This window comes from Phaseolus vulgaris, chromosome 8, assembly GCF_000499845.2.
Source record: "Phaseolus vulgaris cultivar G19833 chromosome 8, P. vulgaris v2.0, whole genome shotgun sequence".
NCBI lineage: Eukaryota > Viridiplantae > Streptophyta > Magnoliopsida > Fabales > Fabaceae > Phaseolus > Phaseolus vulgaris.
In genome coordinates this window covers 4,942,719-4,962,607 of record NC_023752.2, presented here as the reverse complement: position 1 = coordinate 4,962,607, position 19,889 = coordinate 4,942,719, and the positions used below count along the sequence as shown (strand labels likewise).

Genomic DNA, 19,889 nt, shown 5'->3' with positions numbered 1-19,889 from the left:
AATGTCTCGGAACACTCTTAGCATTCTCCAATATGTAAGATCAAACGGTTCGAGTTTGTAATGAATGATAAAAAAAATAAAGTTGATCACTTACGATGAAGGTGTGATGCTTCTAATAAAAATCTTAAATATATGAAAATCTGCTCCATTTATCTTGTCTTCACTATACTTCATAAACTCGCGATTTCAAGGCAAAACACCTACGAGGAAAAATTAGGTTCCCCAAGCCAAGAAAAGAGCTAGGTTAATCTAGAATGATACAAGTTATCTTTAACTAAACATTCTTGCAAATCTGCAATTTGATGACCAAGATCAAAATTTCACCATAACTAGAACAAATCAGTGTGTTTCCTGCAGCTGACCACATTGATTATGAATATTGGATGCGGTATTAAATCAATTCCAGTAAAATAGAAGAACAGCCAACAAAATGATGAGGGATTTATCTCTGCTCAGATCGCATTTTCACCACAACCATCCATTCTTTTTCTGGCTGAAAGATGCAGGACTAGTCTTCATTCAGTTGGATAAAGCCGGTTGCCGGTGTTATGAGTGTTCTTTCAACCTTTTGTAACCCATCATAACATTTTGATCCTGTTTCTGAGACACTTGTTCATTAATCATGAGATAACACTGGTGAAGTTGATGGCCAGATAGTATGCTAGTCACATAAAATGTATGTTCACTTGAAACTGAGAAGAAAGCTACCAAATTAGAAATTGGGATTTACAGGAGATTTGTAACTGTCCCTGTCACAAAAATCAAATCAAACTTTGGTTTGAAGAATGTAATTTCTTGCCCTTGCTGAACAGAAGAGAACAACAACACCGAAATCAAAACTAACAAAGGCACTGATAAAGAAAATCCCCAGAGATATTGGTCCCTCCATCCTATCTTCCCTGAAAGAACTTCCTTGCACAGATTGAGTCCTTCCATCATCACATACTCCACTGGAAGATTCCATGCACAGATCCGGATTTCCAGCAAATGCACCAGGAAATCTCCCATATCCTTGCTTCTGGGGAACATACCCAGAAAAACAGTTGTAAGACAGATTCAAAATGGACAGATCTTGAAGGCTAGAAATGTTTCCTGGGATATGTCCTGACAAGGAATTATTTGACAAATCTAAGGCTTTCAAACTCTGCATTTTCTGCAGACCTGGAAGCTGTCCATAGAGAAAGTTGCATGACAAATTCAGATATTCTAGACCAGCTAGACCAAATAAGCCCCTTGGAATCTCTCCGTGGAGCAAGTTGCTGGATAGATCGATTCCAATCATTGAGGATAGATCATAAGTAAAACTGAGTTGATTGCTATCAGAAACAACAGCTGAAACTCTCAGTTGAACATTTCTTGCTGCAACCAATGGCTCTTTAACAGTGACATTCCTATCGTTAAATATCAAGCCACCCTTCAAATTAATATCAGGGATGAAGCCAGAAAACTTGTTATGTGAGAAATCCATTGTTTCTATTGCGTCAAATGTGAACAACCAACTAGGCAAATTTCCACTGAACTTATTCTGAGCAAGGGACAAATACCTGAGGTTTGACCATTTCGTTATTGCATCATTCAAGGATCCAGAAAGCTCATTGGAACTAAAATCTACAATCTCGAGAGATTTACATCCAGCCAGAGTGAGTGGGATAGCCCCGGAAAACCTGTTGTTGCTTATATCCAGTATCCTCAAGATATCCAATGCATCAAACTCCGGTTGAATTACACCAGAAAGATTGTTGTTATTCAGTATTAGAGCATACAGCTGAAAGCACCCAACAATGCTGAATGGAATGGTACCAGACAAAGAGTTGTGTGAGAGATCAATGACCTGAAGATAGGTCAAATTTCCAATTCTGGCAGGAATTTCTCCAGAGAGAAGATTGTGAGAGAGAAACAAGGCCTGCAAACTTTTCAACTCAGTAATTTTCACAGGAATTTCACCAGAGAATTGATTGTGAGAAAGGTCAAGAAGAACAAGGCCAAGTTTCTCGGTAGTCTCAGCAATTTTACTGGGAATAGGACCAGAAAAATCATTATAACTCAAGTCCAAAACAAGAAGTTTCTCTGAAAACACAAGCCTAGGATATATTCTATACCTCAAATGGTTCCCTGACAGGTTCAAATGAGTTAAAGCTTGCAAGGAAGCAATACAAGCAGGCAGTCCCCCCACAATAGAATTGTTAGACAAATTCAACACAGTTAGAGACTGAACTGAAGCTGAAAAGCAAGGCAAAGTACCAGCAAACTGATTGGAAGCAAGATTGAGCAAAATCAGAGGCTGCTGAAAACCAACCAGATTACCAGACAAGAGATTGTTCTCAAGGTCCAAATACTTGAGGGACTTCAAGTAAAGCAAACTCTCAGGTATGTCCCCACTGAATGAACAGACACCAAGATGTAGCCTTTCCAGATTTGTGGAGAAGTTTCCAATCCAAGCAGGCAGTGGACCACCCAAACCAGGGTTCCCGCTCAAAACAAGCTCAGTGAGGTGCCTGAGCCTCATGAAAGAGTCTGGTATCCCACCGTGAAACCTGTTATGGCTGAGATCAATAGCTCTTAGGTTGAGCAAATTTCCAAAACATTCAGGAAGGAGGGAAGTGAAGTTATTGTGGGACAACCCCACCTTGCTGAGGTATGAAAGCTGGCACAAACTGGGGTGGATTTGGCCTGACAGGTTCATACTAGTTAGGTTGATGGAAAGCACCCTCCCAGTTCTGTTGTCACAGGTGATTCCACTCCATGAAGTGCAGTTGGAGCCTGCCCAGTTGGACAAACTCTGGTAGGGGTCTTGCAGCCTTGACCTGAACAGAAGAAGAGAGGCTCTGTCTTGTAGGTGAACATCAATTGAGAGTGAAGGGATTGCACAGAGAAGAATCACAGAGAGGAGAGTGAAGGGGTGCCATAAACAGTGGAGGGGTGTGGTGTGTGCCATCACCATCAACGTGAGAGTAAAGGTGCAATTTTGAGGAAGGGGAAGAAGAGTTTGAAGCAAAAAGGGAACTGGGGGTTGAGGATTTGAAGATTAGAATGAAAACATGATGAAATGGACAGAAGGAGAGAAAGAAGAGAAGGGAAAGAGGAACATAGTCTTACACATTGGTCTTAGGTTGGTTGGTTGTGTTGTGTCACGCTGATAAAGTGAGAGTGTAACAGGTAAAAGGAGGAGGGTTTAGGTTAGATGAACAAAATAAAGTGGCTTTGTTGTGCTTCTTAGTTCTCTCTCTTTACCTCTTTCTCTCTGTTGCATTACACTTTATCCCTTTTTTAAGTTTCTCTTGTTGTTGTGTTGTGTCCCAGAAAAAAGCTTTGTTCTTCGTATATTTTTTTATAAAGGTTGGAAAATAATACTAAGGTACAGATTCCACTCTTCATCTCTCTCTCTCTCTCTCTCACTGCATGGCCATGTCAAAATAATCGCATGCTCCAGTTATCTAAAAATTCATTAATAATATACAATTTATTATAACAATAAATAGTGTCAATGATTTTTAAAAATATATATTTTTGAGATGATTAATTTTCTTTGAATATTAAAACATACTTTTATGTAATATATATATATATATGATGTGAAATGAGAGTTTATTATAATAATAATGAATAAATTTTTAAATGCATCCACATAACTTGTTTTTAAAATTCTATCTTTTTACTAATATTAAAAAAAATAGACAAAAAAACTTATTTCTTTGAGAAATTGTGTGAAATTTGAAATTTTCACTTATCCCTTATAAATAGTCACTTAATATATTTCAGAAAAATGTGTCTTAATTTTTATTTTTTTTCCAAAATTTGAAAAAATATAAATTTAATCTTTTATCCAGCTATAAAAATATTAAATACTAAATATTAAATATAATATAAAAATAGTTAATAGTTTTAAAATTGAAAAATCAAAACAATTTGTTTTGACAAAAAATATAAGGACTAAAATATATTTTTATAGAATTGTACTTTTAAATTCATAGAAATATACAGTTATGTATTGAAAAGGTCTATAAATCCATCTAAAATATAAAAATGTGTTATTATTATTAAATCAGTATTTAGATATGCCCAAACTCATATAATTACTCATCTAAATAATTATATCAAAATCTTTCAATTTATCTAAATATCATTTGAGAGAGAAAATCATTCTAAACAAAATAAAATAATTTTACATTGTCATTTAATAACATATTATTATGCATAATAATTTATTTAATTTTTATGATAATTATTTTAAAAATGATACTATAAGTTATTTATAATTAAATAGAAGTGTAAACTCGTATAATTAAACTTGTATATTATTGCTTTTTTAAATATGATCATAATTTGATAGATAGAATCATCAGATTTTAACTTTTAAATGTTAATTTTTTTACAAAAATTATTAGTTTTTTGTTTAATTAAATACATGCATACTTTCAAACAAATTTTAACTTAGGATATGATCCGGTAATTAAGACAAAAAAGTTAACTACTTACTACTAAATAGTTTTTATTTATTTATAAAACAATAGTAATAATTATGACATTTAACTTTGATACGAGACGAAATTAAACCATTAAAAAAAATACTAACACCATACTTTTTTTAATATATATTATGAAATTATAAAATATCTTATAAAAATACCATTTATCATTTTTAACTATATCTGATATTAAATTTAGCCTCTAAACATAGGACCATTCAAGTAATAAAATATCTATATTTATATTTATTTTCATAAAATATTGTAGATAATTATCAAAATTTAAGTTCATTTATTTACTAAATAAGTTTTCCATTAATTGCAAAATTCTTCAACGAATGTGTATATGTTCCAATTCCAGGAATTTATGCCCCTTATATTCTTCAATCTTCACTTTTTTTCTATTTATTTATATTTTATTACAAATAGAAAACAAGAATAATGTTTTATCTGATACTTTCACAATGAAATTATGATTATCATATGTGATTAATTTAATTTTTACTTAAAAAATAAGGCGTAAATATATTATTTACTGTATAATACTTTTCACAAAATAAACAATTTAAACGGTCAATTTTTTTTCTCTTATATAATTTTATTTTCATTCAGCACATATTTTGTAAAAAAAAATTATCCCACATTTATATCTAATTTCATTTTCATATTTTATGTAAGTTAATAAGACTTTTCCTTTATTTTGTGTTTGTTACACACAACTCCTTTTATTTATAAAGCCTGCCGAAATTTTCATATTTTATAAACACGTTTAAGGTTTTCTTTGTTTGTTTTTTTTTTAAAAAAAAAGTAACTTTGTAGATTATGTTTTTTTAAAGAGTTAGATTGGGTTGGAAAGGGTTTTTAGGTAAGTTTAATTACAAATGTAAAAAAAATAATATTTAAAGCTAGTTATAATTTTAGGTTTTCAAAACTTATTCTAAATCATTTTCCTACTTTCTTTAGATTTTTTTTCTTTTAAAATTATATAAATTCCCTAAAAAATTAGTTTTTAAATGAAATTATTTTTCCATAAAAGAGGGGTTAAAACATTCACATTTATTATTATTCAAGTTTTGACAGTGATATTAACAAAAAAAAGTTAAGGATACCATCCTTATGATCAGAAGAAGAGAGAGAAGACAATATTAAAAAATAATTAATCCTAAACTCAAAGATTATGTGTGGGTTAATCACTAAATTAAACACTGTATAAGAATTGTGTTAAAGAGAGAGAAAAATAGAGGAATAATACTATTGAATAGTATGTTTTTCTTTTCTGCTGTATGAATTTGATCAAAGTACTTGTGGTTTGTGATGAATATTAAAATATGACTAATTGAATTATTTAATTTTTTAAATTTGTTAATCAATTTAAAGTTTACTCCAAAAAAAAATACATAAAATAAATATTTAAGATATAATTACATCCAATAATAAGATAGTATTACAAATACTCTATACCATTCTAGGAGGATATACACATGTCATAATTTGTTTTGGTATTATCTTTTAAGGGGACAATTTTATCTTTCAAAATAATTAAATAACTTTTTTTTAGATAACGACTACATAATTTTTATACCATTTTTACTAAATTATATGTACATATATTTTAAGTTGTATTTTTTTTATTAGTTGTTCATAAATATAATCAAAAGTTTATATCATTATATTATATTATGCCATGTTTTAATTGAATAATTTATTTGTTAAAAAATAAACTGTTTATTTATTTATTTAATACAATAAATAATTTAAAAGCTTTTCTTTATTTTAAAATATTTAAGTAAGTTCTCTTTTAAAAATAACAACTATATAATTTTTTAGTATTATTTTTACTAAATTATATACATTAAATTATATAATTTTTATTTTATAATTAATTATTTATAAATATAATAAAATCATAAAAAATATAAATTTCTATATTTTTTAATGTAAAAAATATGAATACACAATAATAAATTTACAAATATATTCGATTTAGGATACATAAATGTTTCTTAAATTATTTCATCATTTAAAAATAATTAACATATTTTATTTTTGAAAGAAAAAAATTTATTACACTTAAATTATCTATACGTGTATATAAAGAGGATTTTTCCTTATATTTTTTGGTGTACACAATTTTTTTTTTCTAATTTTACCCTTATTTAATATATCTCATTTTATTAGTATAATTGAGTATTTTATCATTTCATATGAATTACTTAAAAAATTATTTTTTTAAAATTTGTTTAAATTAATGTTATGGGACAATTTTTTATATGTAAACTAACTTCCAACTTTTCTCTTAATTCCTTTTTTCAAGACAACAACATATAAAGAAAGAGAGCATATTCTCACCCTCACTCATTCGCACACCAGATCTCAGGTATAAAATAAAATAATCTTTATTTTCAATCACTCTCCACTCCATTTCAAACAACTTTATTTTTTGATAAAATCATCATTTTTTTTATCTACAATAAAATGAATCTTAACCTTAATGTGAAGAAAAAAAGAAACTCAAACCATAAGGAGAAAAAAATGTTGATTAATCAATTCATCATTTTTTTACATGTTATTTTTTTTTTCTTTTCAATTTTGACTCATCTAAAATTATTTCATGTTAAATTTATATTATTATATAAATTGAGTATAAAAAAGAAATACTAATACACAAATACTATAATGTGTGTTTCCGCTAGTATATAATAAAAATGATTTCATTACAATCTAATCTAACTAAAATTTATATAATAAATGAGATTTCAATTATTTTCAAATATTATATATATTATTTTTATACATATGATTTCAATGTAATTATTTTTTTATCTATTAATTGAAATTGTATGAATCAAATACAATTTATTCACAAATGCCATTCACGTAAAATTTAACTAGAACTCGTATATTACATATGCGATGTTTTTGAAAATTTCAAATTCATGAATATGAACGGTGGTATGGTTTCTTTAAAATTGTTTCGTATTCAACTTGCACGATTTCTCTACTTTTTTAATAAAAAATAATTTGCCCATTATAAAAATACGAAATTAAATTACACAATAAAAAAAGCATAAATTTATTTTTAAAAAAGTTCTGAAGTGAGAAGTTGAAATGATAATAATAATACTATAAAATAGACGATGAGGTTGAGAAAGGGAAGATGTAGTGAAAATAATATTGGTAAACCAATGTAGTGAAAATGTTTTGAAAATATCTTATTTTCTACCGAAACTAAAATCATAATATATTTAAAATGCTAACTAACTTTCTTCTAAACTAATGAAATGATCATGTTGATTGACTTTACAAACATAAAAGCTAATTAAAAAAATTATAAATAAAAAAAAATTAACAATGAAACGAAAGTCTGTTACAACCTATATTAGGTAACACATAATTAGTTTTGACTTTATTGATGAAAATAACCATGCATGGCTATTTTAGATTGGGTATTAATCAAAATCAATAAGAGATCGTTTTAACTGGAAAACTAAAATTAAACGATTATATATAAATATATTGTTTAAAAACCCAATAATAATTATATGAAAAATAGGTGATAAATTAAAAAAAAAACATGAAGAATTGAAATTAAAGATGAGTCTGAGAAACAGGAACACTGATGCAGGTGGCCACACAAAGAGTCACACTTGACATATGTTGTGTGTGCGTGACTCTGTTTCTTTCTCATTCGATAAATTGAAGGTTGTTGTGTTGTGTGTTGGTGTTGTGGTGTGTCTTTCTCATTCATTCTCAGTGAGTCCCCAACGGAATTAAGAATCCATCCTCCCTCTGTCATTTCTCCTCCTATTGTCCCCCCAAAGGACCTACCCAATCCAATTTTCCATATCATATCTTCCCTATAATCCACGCCTCCTTTTTTCACGATTCTTCTGTTTTCTCTCTCTCTGATCCGATTCAATTGAATGGGCCTTTACCTTTCTGTTCCCCATCCATGCCAATGGCTAACTCCTTCTCTCACTTGATCCTCCACCGTCCCCCCATCAACGCCCTTGACCTCCTCCTCATCTTCCTCCACACCCTTTTATAGCCCACAAAAAGCTACCCTTTCTCTGTTTTTTTTTTAAAAAAAACTGATTTTTATTGTGACTTTGTTCGCCCTTTTGGATTCTGATGGCGTCGGTGTTTGTGTACCACGTGGTGGGCGATCTGACGGTGGGGAAGCCGGAGCTGGTGGAGTTTCACGAGAGTGAGACGGTGGAGTCCGCGATTAGGGCGATCGGAGAGTCCCCTGAAGGGAGCATACCCATTTGGAAAAAGAGATCTCATGTGGGGATTGAGAATAGTGAGATGAGGCAGCAGAGGTTTGTTGGTATCCTTAGTTCTTTTGACATAGTTGCGTTTTTGGCTAAGAGTCAGTGTTTGGAGGATCAGGACAAGGCCTTGAAGATTCCTGTTTCTGAGGTTGTTGTTCCTAACAATTCGCTGCTCAGGCTTGTTGACCCTGCTACAAGGTCAGCACCTGTTTCAATTACTTTTAGATTTGATTTGATCATAGAATTTAATTAGAACACACTCTCATAGTAAGTTACACTTTCATTCAATCACAATTACAGGTTAATTGGCATATACGTAAGGTCGTTGACTTCTATACTATTTCAAAACATGTATCTGGAGTGATTTTTTATTAGTTGACGATTTGAAAATCTTTTTGTACTGTCTATGAAAATTAAACTCTTGTTTATATTAACTGAACCATGTTTTTACACTTGCTTTAGCTAGAATAGTATGTGTGCGACTCTATTAGCCTCTCTACGTTGTGAGGTGGTGGATTGATTTTTTTAGTAGCAGTGGGTATCAATGTTAAGTGCATGATCTGACATTGGTGATGATATTATGATAAGAATGTTATGTATGTGGGTGGTTTGTGGTTTGGTTTTGGAGAGAGGATTGTGTTTTATGTTGCTATCAAAGATGAGGTGTCTTGGAAATGATTGGTGCACAATCATTTTCTCACCTAGGCATCTGGGGTTAGAGGATTTTCATCATCAGCATCTTTTCTCTCTGATGGAATAGGATTCCATCCTGTTACAAGAATTTCTACTTCCCACAATGCTAGGGAATTTAACATTCTCGAGTAAACTACTGGATAACTTGAGTTTTTATGTCAAGCAATGGGATATTAAATTCCCTTGTATCATATGCTTTGGTATCTTATACTCTTGTATCAAACTCCTCTAAGAATGGAGTAACTCAAAATAGTCATTGCAATTTTATACTTTTCAGAAATTCAAAATAGCCATTGCAATTTTATAACAATATTTGATTATGAAGTACTTGAAACCAAACTTTGGCAAACAACATATACATTGATTCAGATTTCTAATCCTTCAAACACAGTCTTAATGTTATTTTATTTCCTCCAATCAAGGTTGATAGATGCGCTAGACATGATGAAACAAGGTGTGAAACGTCTGCTTGTTCCGAAGAGTGTAGCATGGAAGGGCATGAGTAAGCGATTCTCAGTTATCTACTACGGCAAGTGGCTCAAGAATAATGATTCTCCGAGCAACAGCAGCAACAATCTACCTCCTAACTTGAATTGGAGCCCCTCAACTTCGGGCACTGTTATCCGTGATAAGTACTGTTGTCTCTCTAGAGAAGATGTTCTCCGTTTCATCATTGGTTGTCTTGGCGCTTTGGCTCCCCTTCCTCTCACTTCCATTGTTGCTCTTGGAGCAATTAATGCAGACTACAGCTATATTGAATCCTCTACTCCAGCCATTGCAGCCACTAAAAAGCTTCCTCAAGATCCAAGTGCAGTTGCTGTGACAGAAAACACACCAGATGGTCAGTGTAAGATCCTTGGAGAAATTTCTGCATGCAAGTTATGGAAATGCGATTACTTAGCAGCAGCATGGGCTTTGGCGAATCTCTCGGCTGGACAGTTTGTCATGGGAGTTGAAGATAATGTTAGCTCAAGGTCACTGCCTGAGTTCAGTGTAGATTCTCCAACTGGAAACAGTGATTTAGTTAATGGTTCAAGGAAACCAAGGAAATTCAGTAGCAGGAGTATTGGTTTCTTCAGCAATTCTGGGAGCCACAGTTTTGGTTCCAGGAGCATGTATAGGGGTAGGAGTGCTCCTCTGACATGTAAACTCACTAGTTCACTGGCTGCAGTCTTGGCTCAGATGCTATCCCACAGGGCAACTCATGTTTGGGTGACCGAGGACGAGAATGACGAGGTTTTGGTCGGTGTGGTTGGATATACTGATATTTTAGCTGCTGTAACCAAATCACCTACAGCCATGATTCCTGTTAATAGATCTACAGAGGGGTTTGGAAATGAAATTCAGTGTTGATTTTTTTGCTTTTCACTTTTTCACTGAGTACTCTTCAGTGCTCAATCATCTCAGTACATTTAAGATGAAAATGGGTTTGGATTGGGTTGTTTGTTTGTACAAGTTTGTGTTAAATTGATGCTAAAAATAAGCAATGTTTTCATGTGGTCCATAGCTACTATCCTTAGTAGGTATAGTTTGTAATCTGTTAAAGAAACTTGTTCATCCCATGATCTTGGTGCCGTACTACTAGTTTTCTCCATTTTAACAACAAACTGAATGGATCATAAAAGGAAGAACTTTGGCAGTTCAACATAGTTAATATTACAACTACTTTGTGTAGTAGAATTACGTGAAGTCATAAGCATAAAAGGAGAAATGGAAGAGTGCAAAATTTGTGATTGGATTACATTAATAATTTTGGGCTGCACATGAAGACAAGGATTATCGAATTATTGTGATTGGTTTTAAAGTAATAGTGAAGCATGTGGCTAACGTTTTCAGATCTCGACCTAATCTATTAATGTATAATGTTTGGTGTGGTTGACGAGTAGAAGTGGGGTTGTAAACAATAAAATAAAAATAGAAACCAATCATTGGAGAAAATGGGCCCACACTCCAAATTGGTGTTGGGCTAATAGTCAATACTCATAGTCAAAAATATTTTAATAAATTAAATGAATTATTGGCCCCAAACAACAGAGTTCAAGATTTTTTAATTAAGACACCGTACACCAAATTTTTTTAATTCCATATTCAATTATCTAAATATGTTGGTACATACTTGAATTTTGAGTTTGTATGAATTATGTTATGATTAGAGAATTTAATGTAAATAAATGTTTCACTTTGAAAAGATCAATTTAAGTTGAATGATTGAAGTATGAGTTTTTAGCATAGTTGTAAGTTGGTATTTTAAATTTGTTGAGAAGGTTGAAAATAATAGAGTAGGTTTTTGGTAAAATTATTCGGATGCTTTGAATTGTTGCATAATCTATTCTTCTTGTTATTTTTACTCAGAAAAATACTTTTGACTCAAGCATGAAACATTTTTTTTATCAAGTAGGATTATTTCACTCAAACGAAAATATAATATAAAACAACTTTTTTTTTCTTAGGATGTTTGTCACTCAAACGAGTATATTAAACAATTATTTTAGTTTGTAATTTTCTATTTTACTTGATTTTCTAATTTACTTGATTTTCTAATGTAAGAATGAAAGATTTATGAACTAAGTTATATTTTAATAATATCAATGATTAATGTAATGTTTATGAAAATGAATATATACATGTAATGATTAATGAAAATAAATATTTGTGAATATATATATATATATATATATGTTTGAATGAGTGTATTATGAACTTCTATGACAAATATATTAATTTTATCAAATATTTAAATTTTTCGAATATTTGAAATATACATGTTCTACACAGGGTGGCAAAGCGGTCAGCTCGCCCCGCATTGATCCGTCCCACGCTTGGTCCGCAAAAATGCGGGCCGGGTTGGCCCGCCCCGCAAAGTTATTGAGGACTAGAATTTCCGACCCGCCTCGCATAAGAGCTGGTCCGCGGGTTTGCGGACTAGTCCGCGTTTTTGTGGGTTAGCGGGCCAGCCCGTCCTGCCCCACTGCTGGCCCACACGGCCGCAGGCTAATGCGAGTTAGCAGGTTGAAAAGGTCAACCCGTCCCGCGTTTTTTATAGGTGGGCCGCGAGCCGGCCCACATGGCCCGTCCCGCTTTGCCATCCCTAGTTACATATTAGATGTCTTAAACTTGTCTTATTTAATGGGGTTAAGGTTTGTATATTCTTATTCTAGATATTATTATCTTCTTTAATGGAATTAAAGTTTGCCTACCCAATGTGATTAAATGAATCAAATGTTAATCTTTTACCAAATTTTTTTTAATACGAACTTTTTGAAAGATATAATAATATATTTATTGTTGAATACCATATGCCAGATAGATCCGTGTGTTAATTTATACTTGACAAATCTTTGAGTTGACTAAATTACATTACTCATTTTGTATAATAGAACAAACTAATATTATTTGGTAGCAAGTACAAGTTTATTATTTAAATTTAAAACAATTGCTAACATAATTTGGCATTGAACCTAATATATAAATTTATAGTAATTAAATTATTTATTTGTTATAAATTTGTTGAAGTTAAACGTTATTGAAGGTGCAGAGCAGGAAAATAGGAAAACACAGAGGTAAAGAATGCAAGATTGGCTAGTAACAAACCTTCTGCTGCGAAGAACAGAAAGAGAGATATAGTGAAGGAAAAAATCGAAAACTAAGTAAAGAATACAGGAAAAGAATAGCCTAGAAGTAGAAGTAGAATTAACGTACAAAATGACCAAGCCCACAAAAAGCATTAACAAACGTGATTTTTTTTTTTTTTTTTTAATAAAGTTTTTATGTTAGACATCGCAACTTGACATCTCAGCCTCATGTGACTTTTTATAAGCTACGTAAAGTTTTCAAACTGGATAACTGTTATTTTTTTTTAAAAATTTATTAACTATACATATAAACAGAATAAAGTACAAAGATACAAACAAAAATTTAAAATGTAACACAAATAGTAAAAAGAAGAGAGAATATGTTTATATAAAAAAAACACTAGTATACATCTACATCTAAGCCACTTGATTTATTTCTTACTCTTTCTCTCTTAGAAAAAAAAAAACCAAAGCCATTATTAAGCTAATTTTTTCATTTAAAATCCAAATATTTTAAATAATACACTATATTATTTAAAATTTTAGTAATTTATTTAAATTAAAAAAATCCTATAAATAAAAACAAATTTTATTAATCATAGATGATAGTTTTAATCGTAACTAAAAAGATAAAATACTAATATCTTAAAAAATATTAGTGTATTGGATATATTTTCTTATTTAAGAAACCCTTATAGTCACATTATTCATGATAATATTTTGTAAACTATCAGACTTAACTATCTCACAAAGTTTACTAGAAAAACTAATATTTAAAATTTACTAATTATATGACCAGACCTCATTTTAATTAAGCATAATTTAAATAAAATTCCTTATATTTTTAATATGTTAATTTAAATCTCCCAGAATGTAAAACTATTTATAATTAAAAGCATATCATCAATAAAATAACATAAATAAAATAAAATAACATATATTATTATCAAAATTCACAATTTTATCATCTATGATAATTTATCATTTGATTATAGGTTAAACATTATACATCATAATTAAATGTTTGTACATATTCTTATTTTTAGGACTCAAAATAAATTTCACATTGTAAAAATATTCACATTAAGTTTCAATACATAGAGTCTTGTCGTATTTTGTGTATTGCTCAAGTATTTTTCTACATACACTAAAAATACTAATAGACGATTTATTCAATTAGTAAAATATTATTTTTAATTTAAAAAATATAAAAACTTCAAACTTTAGTGTTTTTTTTTTCAAAATCCAGTTAAGAAATTGATTGGTTGATGATTTACAAATATTTTTTATAATATATTGATTAAAGAAATATGAGCATTAATTAATTTAGAGGATAGTAACTTCTTTCCATTAATAAACAGTTAAATATAAAAAAAATAAAATAAAAATTATTATTTACTTTAGAATGATGCAAAGTTATTAATTAATAATAAATGTGCAATATATGTTTTTAAAAAGTTGTTCTGATTGTTGTAAGGCACCAAAGAATATTCTTAAGTGTATTCCAGCCTTTTCTAGTTTCTACTTTATGTGATGTTGATGTAATAATTGGTCAATATAATTTTTTATACTATTTTTCTATTTTTTTTTAATTAACTGAACTTATATATATTATTTAATTATTCTGTATTTTTAGGTTGTCTAGATTGGGTTAGGATTGTGAAAAAAAAATTGAAGAAAGAAAATACGTATGGATTAAAAAGTTAGAATGAATTTGTCAATTTTTTTATTAAAGTTTGTAAATAATTTATTGATATTTTTGAGCAAATTTTTTATTTTTGAAAAGTAAAAAGTGTAGGTTTGTAATTTTTTTAAAAATATATTTAAGTAATGAAATATAATATATTTTTATGTACATCTAAATTAATTAAAATTTTATAAATTATTTTTAACACAAATACGAATTAATTATAATATTTCAAGATTTTTATAAGCATCTCCATAAGTTTTTCTTTTATTGAGAATATATGGAAGAACTTTGTTGAATTGAGAAGAAAAAACCTATTTCAACGAGTTCTAAGCATAAAAAAGTTAGTCTTATAATTTCTGACATAGAATACTTGTATTACTGATTTGAATAACTATTCTGTATTAAGAACTACAAATTGAGTTAAAAAAATATAAGTGAAGAATATAAAAAAAAATTATTCTTCGCTATAATATTACGTGGGATAAATTTATCCTTTTCGTTTTCTTAAATAAAAAAGTTATTATATCATTAAGCATATAAATATTTTCATTAATCACACAAAGTGTACGAATTATAATAGCACAATATATAATTAATATCTAATTTTCAATTAATTAACAATTAACTTTAGTAATAAACAATGTATCAGTTATTTACTAAATATTTATGAAGTTATTAGTTTATACATCATACAGTTGTACAAATATAACACTAAAAAAAAAATATTTGTATTTTTAGTGGATGAGTAATAAGTTAACAGTGAAGAAAAAGATGGCAAGTTGAACAAAAAAATCACTTAATGCTTTTATCTTTTTATCAAAAATATTCTTTATTTTCTTGTTTATAAAAAAAAACCAATTTTTAAAGACAAAAAATAATTAGTTACTAGTGAATAAATTAGAGACCATTTTAGAAACTAAACAGGTTTTGATTTCTAAATTAGTTTCTAATATTATTAAATTGTTTTTAAATTAGTATTTAATTAGCAACAAAGATTTTTCTACCAAATTTAGAAACTAAGTAATTGGTAGTTAATTAGATACTAATTTAGAAACCATTTCATAATAATAGAAATTAATTTAAATTTTTTTTTTAGTTTTTAAAATACCTCTAATTTAGTTATTATAATAATTAATGATTTTTGTCTCTAAAATTAGTTTTATTTCATGTTTTTCTTGTAGTATATATATATATATATATATATATAAAATCCCATATTAATTAAAAATTAAATATAATTTTATGAAATTGAGTTAAATTTTTAAAAATATATAATAAATAATCAAATAATTGAAAAAGTGTTACACCGTGTTGATTAACTTTGAATGCGACTGAGAAAGCAAATTCAGAATACTCTCAGCACTAAAAATTGGAAGAAGAAGAAGAAGAAAAAATTCAGCATCATTCGATACTAAAATAAGAATATTCAAGTAGAAAAGTTAAAGAAATAATTAGATCTCCAAACAAAATGCAACACATATAAATACGTCAATTTTATTATTTTTGACCATACAAAATGATAGATGTGACCGATAAATTTAAGTATTAAAAATATATTTTAATATTGTAGACTTTAAATTTAATTAACTTTTAAAAATAAAATTTATATTTATTTATCTTTAATATATTTTCTCACAAATTAATTTATAAGATAAAGTTTATGGTTTAAAATTTATATAATATAATTTATTTTAACTTCAAATCCTGTTAGAGATGAGAATATTTCATTGTATATAAGTGAGTGCAAATCTTACTTCATGAACCGGTTTTATGAGGTTGAGTTAGACTTAAAGTTCACTTTGTAATATGTTATCATATCAGAACCATTTAAAACCTATCCTAATGAGTGTTTGTTGGACCTATCGTGTCACTCGCTATCGGTAAGTTAATGTCTGCTTTAAAACTCAGAATTCTGTTATTGTTTTGTCTTTAAAAGATATATTAATATATATATATATATAAATTATCATTTATCTCAACATATAAATAAATAACGTGAGGTTATATTAAAATTATAAAACATAATTTAATTTAATTGTTGATTGATTTAATCACCTTAACACCTAAGGTTTCCTTCACCTTCACCTTAAATTATATATATATATATATATATATATATATATAAAATGAGTATTTTTAAGTTAGTTTTTTAAATAAAAACTTTCATGTTAGGCATCACTATGCAACTTAAGATCTAAGTTAGACTGACCTCAAGTAACAACAATCATTTGTCATCACATGAAAAAAATATTATTAAACAAAAGAAAAAAAAGAAAGAAAATATAAAAATATGGAAGAGTAGACAAAAACTCATATATTAACAAAAACGATACATAGGTAGACTATACCTATTCATAAAGAATTTTAATAATAAATAATATTTTTAAGTTAATTTTCACCTTAATAGGTTACAAGTTTGAAAAAAGAAGTTGCAAAAGATATGTTGGATAGATAAAGAAAAGGTTAAAAAATCTTAGATGTGACTAATGAAGCCACACAATTTAGATTTGATGTGTTTGTGTCCACACATGCAATGCAAAAATTCTATTCCTTTCTTCAAAGCAAGACATGTGAATTGTTAACATCTTAGAAGAACGTGTTCTAACTTTCTCCATCTATTTTTCTATCTTTGATTCCGTCACAAACTCAACTTATTCATAATTTACACCACAAATTATGCTACACGTTCTCTTCTTTCTCCCCATCTCTTTGCTTCCATCTTTTCGAACATCAAAAATTCTAATTCTAAATCATCAACATTTTCTAAACTTTATTCAAAACTATATTAATAAAAGTGTTGAAACCAGAATATTAATGGAGAGTCAGAATAAACAAATACTTACTGAAATATTTTGTTCTGTGGGCTAAGAAAATATAAATCACGTTCAATTTTTATTATTTTTATTTTGTGATGTTGTTTGTGTATTCTATCATTTCATTCTCATAATCTTTGAGTGCATTTTCCCTTTTGTTGGTTTTCAATTTTTCTGTCTTTGGAAGTTTGCTTTCTATGGATAGTGAAGATCATCCAAGATGATGTATCTGATCTCCAACATCTAAATGGAAATGGTCATAATTTGAGTGGAAGTTGTTAAAACAAAGAATTAAAGTTAAATTTTGTTTTAAAAACTTTTGTAAAGTTTGAGTTTTATTTTTCCTGCAAAATCCCATTTTACAAGAGGAAGGATAAGGAAAAAAAAGAAGAAAACATAAATATTTTTATATGGATTTGTTTCTTTTCAAATTAACTATTGGTTAAACTCTAAATTTCATTAAAATATTCTTTCACAATACATTTACGATTTTCTCAACTATTTTTTTAATTTTTTTTTTATGCAATAGTCTAAGTATTATTTTACACAAGCCTCATAGAATTAGGCCACTTTCCCCATCTAAAGAACCATTAATCTCTTCTTTATTATATAAAATTATTTATAGTGATTTAGAAATTTTAGTATTTATAGTTGTATACTTTTAAATAATCAAAGAAAAAAATTACAACATTGGAGGTAACAATTTGTTCGTTACTAAATGATATTTTTTCAATAAATTAAATAAATTAGAATATATAAAAGATAATCCAACTCGTATAAAAAAAATAACATAATCTAATTTTCATATATGATGGACAAAACATACAATAGAAAGCAAAACAATAAACACAGAATCCAAAACCAGTTTTATGAGGTTGAATTATGCTTAAAAGTCAACTTCTTAATATGGTATCAGAGTCTCGTTCTAACGAGAAGTGGTTGGTTAGACTTATTGGGTCACCGGACTATGCATAAATATATTGTCTCACGCCACACACGAGCTGTCACTCTCAACATGATGAGAGAGTATGTTGGAGATCACACATTGACTAGATATTAGGACATTTCATAGTATATAAGTAAGTGCACTTTATAAACTAGTTTTATGAGGTTGAGTCATATCTAAAATTCACTTCTTAATAGAAAATAATAGAGAATATTTACTCCATAGCCTTTATCCAAAATAGAAGGCCTTACACCACCCCCACACTAAGATTTCCAAAAAAACATACTGCAACTGTTTTTTGACAAACCTTGACAACCCCTCTAAACACTATTAATTTGTCCACCGTTAGAATTTCCTTAATTGTTGTCTATGTTTTATGTTGATTTTGGCTTAAATCCCAAGTCCCACATCGGTGGGTTCATTGTTTGGGAAGGAGGTTTGAGGGTTATAAATTAAACTCTCCTCCTTCACTGTTAGATATCCCAATTTGTAATATCTTCTCCCATAATAATAAAAGTGAGTTGTTTTTGCTGTGCTCGGAGATTAGGCTAAATTGGCTGAACTCCGTTAACAATTTTCTGGTGTGTGTTTCCTCTTTATCTATTTTATTATTCCGCTTTGTTTATTCAATATTATTTGTCAGGTAGCTCTGTTAGGGTTCTGTTTTAGTGGGAAAATTACCCGTTTTTCCCAACAAGTGGTATCAAGAGTCGAAGGTTCGCCTTGGGTTGTTTGAAATTATTTGTAATATTGAATATTATATTTTGAGTTTGTAATGGCAAATAAAGAAGAAGAAGCGAAGGATGTATCCAGTGTCGGGCTCCTCGTCATCATGGTCGAGGTTCCCGGTGTCCACTTTGAAATTGGCGGTGGAAATATTTGATGGCACTGGACATTTTGGCATGTGGCAAGGAGAGGTCTTGGACTCTCTTTTTCAGTAGGGTCTTGATATTGCTATTGAAGGAGAGAAACCAGAAGAGGTAGAGGAGAAAGACTGGAACATCATCAACCGGTTGGCATGCAGAACTATTTGATCCTGCCTGTCCAGAGAGCAGAAGTATGCTGTAAAAAATGAGACTTCTGCCCACAAACTGTGGAAGGCATTGGAGGACAAGTTTCTAAAGAAGAGTGGTCAGAACAAGCTCCTGATGAAGAAAACGTTGTTCCAATTTGACTACCAACAAGGTACTACTATGAATGCACACATCACTATGTTTAATCAATTAGTAGCAGACCTGTTGAATTTAGATGTGAAGTTTGAGGATGAAGATTTGGCTTTGATGTTGTTATCATCTCTTCCTGATGAATTTGAACATTTGGAGACTACACTCCTTCACGGGAAGGAGAATGTGTCGTTAGATGCTGTTTGTTCTGCTTTATATAGTCATGAATTGAGAAAGCAGGATAAGATGAAAACCAAATCAACGACATCAAA

The 19,889-nt window shown here is 29.2% G+C and overlaps 2 protein-coding genes across 3 annotated transcripts; one reads left to right on the top strand and one right to left on the bottom strand.

The window, feature by feature from the left end:
- Positions 1-131: 131 nt before the first annotated feature.
- Positions 132-3,292, bottom strand: LOC137826818 (receptor-like protein CLAVATA2). Of its 2 annotated transcripts, XM_068632957.1 has the most exons (2): positions 2,100-3,087; positions 132-2,012 (listed from the first exon to the last, which is right to left on the bottom strand). In XM_068632957.1, exons 1-2 carry the CDS (start codon positions 2,939-2,941, stop codon positions 767-769), a joined length of 2,088 nt encoding a protein of 695 aa, XP_068489058.1. In that variant the 5' UTR covers positions 2,942-3,087; the 3' UTR covers positions 132-766. The 2 variants fall into 2 exon arrangements, with proteins under 2 accessions (XP_068489058.1, XP_068489057.1); XM_068632956.1 differs by having other exon boundaries at positions 132-3,292.
- A 4,758-nt stretch (positions 3,293-8,050) lies between these two features.
- Positions 8,051-10,995, top strand: LOC137823370 (CBS domain-containing protein CBSX6). The gene is made up of 2 exons (XM_068628474.1): positions 8,051-8,938; positions 9,856-10,995. Exons 1-2 carry the CDS (start codon positions 8,598-8,600, stop codon positions 10,784-10,786), a joined length of 1,272 nt encoding a protein of 423 aa, XP_068484575.1. The 5' UTR covers positions 8,051-8,597; the 3' UTR covers positions 10,787-10,995.
- The last annotated feature ends 8,894 nt before the right edge of the window (positions 10,996-19,889 follow it).

What these genes read in the sequence shown, in the direction of transcription:
- LOC137826818 (XM_068632956.1), bottom strand. Translation starts at nt 2,941, where the DNA reads ATGGTGATGGCACACACCACACCCCTCCACTGTTTATGGCACCCCTTC.
- LOC137823370 (XM_068628474.1), top strand. Translation starts at nt 8,598, where the DNA reads ATGGCGTCGGTGTTTGTGTACCACGTGGTGGGCGATCTGACGGTGGGG. An exon ending in CTTGTTGACCCTGCTACAAG is followed by an intron (nt 8,939 to 9,855) that starts GTCAGCACCTGT and finishes CCTCCAATCAAG; the next exon opens with GTTGATAGATGCGCTAGACA.